This window comes from Triticum dicoccoides, chromosome 6A (genome assembly GCF_002162155.2).
Source record: "Triticum dicoccoides isolate Atlit2015 ecotype Zavitan chromosome 6A, WEW_v2.0, whole genome shotgun sequence".
NCBI lineage: Eukaryota > Viridiplantae > Streptophyta > Magnoliopsida > Poales > Poaceae > Triticum > Triticum dicoccoides.
Window position 1 is genome coordinate 544426806 of NC_041390.1, and position 8278 is coordinate 544435083.

At 47.7% G+C, this 8278-nt stretch overlaps 1 protein-coding gene across 1 annotated transcript in view; it reads right to left on the bottom strand.

Annotated features, from left to right (window-relative positions):
• Positions 1-642, bottom strand: part of LOC119315970 — a 4969-nt gene extending 4327 nt beyond the window's left edge. The window contains exon 1 of the mRNA XM_037590392.1: positions 469-642. Within this exon, the coding sequence (XP_037446289.1) occupies positions 469-642 (174 nt within the window). The remainder of the gene's footprint in view (positions 1-468) is intronic.
• Between the last annotated feature and the right edge of the window lie 7636 nt (positions 643-8278).

An 8278-nucleotide genomic window follows, 5' to 3' on the forward strand; every position in this document is an offset into this window, starting at 1 on the left:
TTGGATTGGAATTTTCTTTTCTGTAGTGTGGGAGGAAGGAAGGATGGATGGATGGGTACAGAACACAGGATAGAGCTTCGTGTTGTTCGCCGAGATGAAAAAGGAAAGAAAAGAAAAGGATAGGTTCGCGTTGTTCGCGGGCAGAAACACCGTGCGCGGGCACACGACACGAGCGGGGGAGGACGGAAGGTGTTTTTTTTTTGAACTTATAAGGTGTTTGATGTTTGGATCTATGCTCCCGCCCCTCGTTTTGGGCTGCCCTATATCCACACACCTCAAATGCGGGCTCTCGAATCCATGCAATCCATGTACGTAGATCATACGATACAATTCACATGTTCGAAACAAATACGACAAAGCAAAACAAATCATAGTTCAACAATCCGGACATGCCAAAATGAGGTCAAAGTCCGAGCGTGACGGTTCACTCGCTGGCTGGCCGGATCACTCGTCGGACACCATCCATACGGCCTGCTCCGCCGCCATCATTGCCTCCTGCTCCGGCTGCATCCTTGCCTCCTGTTCCACTGTTGCCATAGCCGCCCTCACCGCCTCGTACTCCCTACACTCGTTGATCTCCTTCTTCATCCCCACAAGCCACTTCTTTGCATACTCATCAAAGAGGCTTTCGTCTGCCAACATTATCTTGGCATCTACCGCCTTGTGCGATTTTCAACCTCTCATTCTCAAACCCAATCTCTCCAAATATCTTGGCCTTTTCGAGCTCCCATTTCATCGCCGTCTTTTTCTTCTCTAACTCAATCTTCTCCGTCTCAATTTGCAGCTTCTTGTTTGCCATGTCCCGGTGCCAATCCATCCTCTCTTTTTACGCATCCAACATGAGTTTGTACCTCTCCTCTTTCTTGTTCGGCTTAACAGAAGAAAAAAATGCTCATCCATGTGGAGGACATTTTTGTAGTCATGGCGTCACGAGAGGCCCTCGCCTTCTCCCACTTGTTTCCCATCACTTACCGGTTATCCTTTGTCACAGTGGTTCTTCCATTCTCCACTACAACATCTTCCTCTTCTCCGTCCAATCTAATTGATTGGTGGGAGCTTGAGCCATCGTTCCTCTTCTTGCTAGCCTTGAGATCGGCCACAAGATGTGTCCACTTTGGTTTGCCATTCAATATCAACTCAACAATGGCTAAAACCAAATGGATGCTTGTCCGTTTCTTGATGCATAGTGGCCACCGCCACCGTCTAGCAAACAAAATATGTATGACAATGAGAATGCAAAAAATAAGTATATGCAAATGATGACAAGATGACGTAATTTAGCTTACGTGAGTTGCCACTCCCATCCCACCTTGAGGGCAGCCAATCACCTGTGAATAGTAGTCGACGTACTTGTTTACTTCCCCTTGAATGATCCCTCGTCGATGTTAGAGAGATGCCTCATTGCGGTTGGTGATGATAAGATGCACTCCACATATTGATTTTGTTAATGATATTTCTTCCAAATCTTCTTCCAATACTTGTTTCACTTTTGCTCCATGCCATATATGGGAGCCATTGTTGTGGCCAACCAAGATTTAACCAATAAGATATCCTCAAAAGTTTGAGAATGCCGGACCTTTTGCCTTTGTCGTCTTTGGCTTATTATTCTTGCTGCTCAGATTGGGATTTGATGTTGTCCCAACTTCAAATGAATGGCAAGTTGGATCCCCCAACTCGTAGTCCATTTGGTCGGCTCATGACTATCATTGATCATGTCCAACATGGTAAACTCCTAAAATTATGATGGTTTACAAGCATTGATCATGTCCCAAATGAACTAACAGTCTTTGCAAAACATTAAACATGGCATATGCAAAGTTGATTGGGGAGGAGCAACAAAAACATATCGAGTCTTGTTGTGTCGTTTCGTCGAATAGGTTGTGGGCAGCCCAGGCGCCTCTAGTGTCAGTGCTTGTTCGCGCCCGAACGAGCTGCGACGTCCATCGATGGCATATGCGTTAGCTGAAGCTCTCCGGAATGCCCCAACCGGCTGTCGGTGTTGGGGAACGTAGTAATTTCAAAATTTTCCTACGCACACGCAAGATCATGGTGATGCATAGCAACGAGAGGGGAGAGTGTGATCTACGTACCCTTGTAGACCGACAGCGGAAGCATTAGCACAACGCGGTTGATGTAGTCGTACGTCTTCGCGGCCCGACCGATCAAGCACCGAAACTACGGCACCTCCGAGTTTTAGCACACGTTCAGCTCGATGACGATCCCCGGACTCCGATCCAGCAAAGTGTCGGGGAAGAGTTCCGTCAGCACGACGGCGTGGTGACGATCTTGATGTACTACCGTCGCAGGGCTTCGCCTAAGCACCGCTACAATATTATCGAGGATTATGGTGGAAGGGGGCACCGTACACGGCTAAGAATATGATCACGTGGATCAACTTGTGTGTCTAGGGGTGCCCCCTGCCCCCGTATATAAAGGAGCAAGGGGAGGAGGCCGGCCGGCCTCAATTGGCGCGCCAGGAGGAGTCCTCCTCCTAGTAGGAGTAGGACTCCTACTAGGAGGGGGAAGGAAGTGGGGAGGGAGAAGGAAAGGGGGGCGCCGCCCCCCCTCTCCTTGTCCAATTCGGACCAAGGGGGGGAGGAGGCGCGCAGTACACCCTGGCTGCCCCTCTCTCTCTCCACTAAGGCCCATATGGCCCATTACTTCTCCCGGTAGGGTTCCGGTAACCCTCCGGCTCTCCGGTTTTCTCCGAAATCACCCGGAACACTTCCGGTGTCCGAATATAGCCGTCCAATATATCAATCTTTATGTCTCGACCATTTCGAGACTCCTCGTTATGTCTGTGATCACATCCGGGACTCCGAACTAACTTCGGTACATCAAAACTCATAAACTCATAATATAACTGTCATCGAAACCTTAAGCGTGCGGACCCTACGGGTTCGAGAACAATGTAGACATGACCGAGACACATCTCCGGTCAATAACCAATAGCGGAACCTGGATGCTCATATTGGCTCCTACATATTCTACGAAGATCTTTATCGGTCAGACTGCATAACAACATACGTTGTTCCCTTTGTCATTGGTATTTTACTTGCTCGAGATTCGATCGTCGGTATCTCAATACCTAGTTCAATCTCGTTACCGGCAAGTCTCTTTACTCGTTTCGTAATACATCATCTCGCAACTAACTCATTAGTTGCAATGCTTGCAAGGCTTATGTGATGTGCATTACCGAGAGGGCCCAGAGATACCTCTCCGACAATCGGAGTGACAAATCCTAATCTCGAAATACGCCAACCCAACATGTACATTTGGAGACACCTGTAGATCTCCTTTATAATCACCCAGTTACGTTGTGACGTTTGCTAGCACACGAAGTGTTCCTCCGGCAAATGGGAGTTGCATAATCTCATAGTCATAGGAACATGTATAAGTCATGAAGAAAGCAATAGCAACATACTAAACGATCGGGTGCTAAGCTAATGGAATGGGTCATGTCAATCACATCATTCTCCTAATAATGTGATCCCGTTAATCAAATGACAACACATATCTATGGTTAGGAAACATAACCATCTTTGATTAATGAGCTAGTCAAGTAGAGGCATACTAGTGACGTTTGATTTGTCTATGTATTCACACAAGTATTATGTTTCCGGATAATACAATTCTAGCATGAATAATAAACATTTATCATGATATAAGGAAATAAAATAATAACATTATTATTGCCTCTAGGGCATATTTCCTTCAGTCGGATCCTCTTTTGTCCTAACCTAGTTCGATGACACGATCTTTGTCAGCGGCTGGATGGATGGGTGCAGCGTCCCGGGCGCGGGGATGGGGACAACTGCTTGTCGAGGTCCGCGTCCGCTCCCTGTGACGTTGCCGCTTCCTTCTCTCGCTGCCTCTGTCACCGGTCATTCTGCAAGATGTTCTCCGGCTTGCACGATATCGCCGAGGATGGGACACCGACAGATGACACGGATGTAGCCTCGGTCGCGACGGTTGGGGACAGGGGACGACATCTAGGGTGGCGAGTTGGGACCGACGGCGAGGATGGGGAGCAAGCGTGGCAGACGATGAGGGTTCGGGCGCGGGAATTGGTGGAGGGAGGCAGGAGGAGGGCGAAAGGGCGGAGGGTTTGATGGATTTGATGCAATTTGTGATGGGTAGGCCTGTCGGGTTCGACGTGGCGGACGCGCCCGGGCTTCCGCATATCCGCCCTACATTTGAGCTGAATATGAGGGGTGTCGGTCAGCCCGGGCGTTTGAGACCCATTTGAGACGTCCGTCTGGGTCACATTTTTTTTGGCCGGTCGGTGACCGGGCCGTCTTCTCGGACGTTTGAGGCGCCCGACTATAGGTGCTCTTAGAACCAGATGACTCATTTGACGGAATCACACGTTGCCATGCCGGGATTTAAACTTTATGAGGAATTTCTGCATAAGCAAAAAAAATTATTAAATTAAAATTTATGCATGCCGTATTTTACACTAGTGCAGAACCGGGTAATAGCACCGGTTCATAAGGCCCTTTAGTGCCGGTTTGGTAACCGGAGCTAAAGTGTAGGCACTAAAGCCCCCCCCCCCCTTTAGTATCGATTCAGCACGAATCGGTGCTAAAGGGCAACCACGTGGCACGAGCCAGCTTCGGGGGCAGGGAGCCCTTTAGTACCGGTTGGTGTCACCAACCGGTATTAAAAGATTGGGGGGGTTTGGGTTTATGATTTCTTTTTTATTTAATTTTGTGTTTTCCATTTAATTCTTTTTCGTTTGCTGGTATTTTACGATACTACATATTGTACACGTTATGCATATATATAAATAGAATTTCTATTAGAACCGACCATTATATATATATATATATATTATCGAATGTCTCACAACCACCATTAATTAATTCACACATATATGCACACATGTATATATATATATACAATTTCTCCTAATTGGTGCCTTCGGAGCCAGTGGCATTAGCCTAATTGGTGTCTTCGGAGCACGATAATAATTGGAAGTGGTTCATGGGGGCGGTAGAGGGTAATAGTATTCTCCTTTGGGATCAATGACCTGGTCGAGCAAAAATCCCGCTATTTTCTTTTGAATTGCTTGTATGCGCTCCGTTGGTAGGAGCTGCTCCCACACCTCTTTGAACTGTTAAGAAGGACATCAATATGCATGTGTATTAGTTGTGTGACTAGATATCGACAATGGTGTAAAAATTGTGAATAGTGTTCTGACAAACGTACCCACTCTTGTCTTTGAGATTTGCTCCTTTCGGACGCCATCATGCGAATGTTCTCGCAAACGTAGTATGCACACAGATTATTCCCCGGCGCCTGCTTCAGGGCCTTTAAGAGAATGGAATTTGATCAGATAATAATTAATCAAGCATGATAATTAAAGAGATGGCAGCTAACTAGTACTACTTAATTACTTACCTTGGGTCGATACCATTTCATATCTTGTTTCCATGGGCCTGGAGTGACCCTGATGAACTTTGCCCAAGCCCTGCCCGCCGACAAAGAAAATGAATAAATGGGTTATTAAATAGTTGTTATCAGGAAATGATGAACTAATTAAATAGGCCGAGATATAGTTAATAATGATTGAAATTACCTGTTGACTATCCCCTTCACGATGGTGTAGTCACTTGCTTTCTTAAGCAGTGAGTCTAGTACTTCAATTGTTCCTTCATCAACTTTAATGATTAACAAGATCCAGTAAAATCTGCATGCACACACGTTTGCATGTCTTAATTAAGCGGGCATATGTAAGCAAAAACATGTAGCTAGCTAGTAGGCAAAAACAGAATTTGTAGTACAAGACAGTGTGACTCACTCGAAGTTGTAAGGAAGTAGTATATCTTCATTGTATTTGAGGCGCTTGAAAAACTCTAGCATGCTTTCCTCTACACTTTTTTCGTAATATGGATCTAATTTCCATGTGTATTCATTAATGGTATTTGGGTCAACGAACCCAATGCCATAGCGTCCACCTTTTTTCATTTCATAAATCTTCATCCTGCATAATACCACAGAAAAGAATATATTGAGGATAATTACAGGTAATGATTGATCAAAATGATCACTACAGCTAGCTTGAGACTTAAATTACAGAAAGAAATCACTTACAGACAATAGCAACTGACGATAGATTTGTCGAGTGCGTCTTGATTGTATAACTGAAATAGTTGTGAATACTCAACGGCCAGAGCTTTCTCATGGTAGTAATGCTCCTCCTTGACATTCATCATGAGGGACTCTTGATTGGAAATCTTGGTAATGTCCATGTACCATCGATGCAATTCATACATTCTCGTCGGGAGGTTCTTGACCTCGTCTGGCTCGACCAAAGGTTGGCCCTGAACATATTTCCGTTTTATTTCCTCATCTCTAGTCGAAGACATGGGTTCGATATTGAGGAGTTGTCCAACAGTGATCCTGATCGTTTCAGCCTGCGCAATATGCTCCTCGGTTATTACCACATCGCCCACCCCGGGAACGTTAACGGTTTGCCCACAATAATATTGTGCGCGCCTACTCCCATGTGTTGTTGGCACAACAAGCGGGGGGATTGATTGCGCCGCCTGTTCTCCCAGCTGGGGAACGGTTTTACCGCTCCTTTTGCCAGCTGATTTGCTCGAGCTCGAGCTCGCCTCTTTTTGTAGACGTGCTCGATTTAACTTCTTGATGTGGCGCTCATAGTCTGTGTCAACAGGCTTGGGAGCTGGTGCTCTAGCCATACGAATGAAGTGGTCAATCTTTTCCACAGGCACTTTCTCCCTTGGCGGCGATGGCGGTTTCGGTGCAAAATGGGCTTCCACCTCGCCCTTCGATATGGCTACATTTTCCTCCTCGGACTTGTCGTAAGGCCTCTGCGGAAGAGGTGCGAGGCTTGGACCATATTGAAATTGCTTGCCTCCGCCTGTACCTCCAGTACTACCTCGACTTGTACCGCTACGCACCATAGCTGAGGCGGCTCTCTTCCATGATTGCTGAGGCGGCGAAGACGGCTGATGTGGCTGAGTTGGAGGAGGAGGAGTGGCCTGAAACTGTGCCGGACTTGGACGAGGAGTGGCATGATGCTTTGCCGGACTTGGAGGAGGAGGAGTGGCCTGCTGTGCCGGACTTGGAGGAGGAGTGGCCTGAAGCTGTGCCGGACTTGGAGGAGGAGTGGCCTGACGCGTTGGTGGACTTGGAGGAGCGGGAGTCTGCTGACTCGGTGGCGGACTTCGACGAGGAGTCGGATGACGCGGTGTCGGTGGCCTTCGAAAGATGATGCAATCCTTTCTCCATAGGATGATACGATGGTTGGCCTCTCCCAGTGTGTGCTCATCGTCACCTCCAGGAATGTCAAGCTCTAGCCCCGAATATTGGTCCACCACCTCATCAACCAAGACACGACCATAGCCCACTGGAATCGGGTTGCAATGGAAGGTTGCCTCGGGGGGATTTGTAAAAGCAAGGGCGTCCGCCACCTTCATGGATATGTTCTTCATTTTGAAGTGTAGCTCGCAGTTAGTGTTCTCCATGATGTCATCCACTGGGTAGCTATCCAGCAATGCGTCGCCCGGGGCGGAACCCACGCTGCTTCTCGGCATGGATGGGACGGTGCTATCCAATGGCGGATCATCCGCTAGCTGCTGAGACCCCCTTTGCTGGCTAAGTGAGTCGATCTGCTCCTGCTGCCGCTGGAATTTGACTGCCAAGTCCGCGTACGCTGATTCTAGGCCTTGAAGGCGTTCATAGTCTAGCTTCCTCTGCTCCTCCTCCATCTTCCTCTTCTTCTCCTCCGCAATCTTCTTTCTCGCACGGGTTCTATAGTCGGTGTTTCAGTCCGAAAACCCCTCATACCACGGAATAGCACCCATGCCTCGTGATCTTTCCGGGTGTTCAGGATTTCCCAGGGCACGCGTAAGCTCGTCGTTCTCTCTGTTGGGCTCGAACACCCCCGATCGAGCCTCTTCTATTGCAACAAGTAGCTTATCTTCGGCTCCGTCCAGACATACCTTCTTCGAAACTTTGCCTGTCTTCGGGTCCAACTCCCCCCATGCGCATAGAACCAAGTCCTGCACCTGGGGGGCCAGCTCAATGTTTCTGGAGTGACATCTGCATCCAGCATCTCTTTCTCAGACTTATCCCACTTAGGCATTCCCACCGCATAGCCACCTGGCCCCAGCTTATGGAACTTATCCTTTTTTGCGGCATTGGCCTTGTTTATTCTCGACTGTTCCTTAGATAATTCCGAATCCTTGAATTTGACGAAATCGTCCCAATGAGCACTTTGCTTCTCTAGTGTTCCCTCGAATACTGG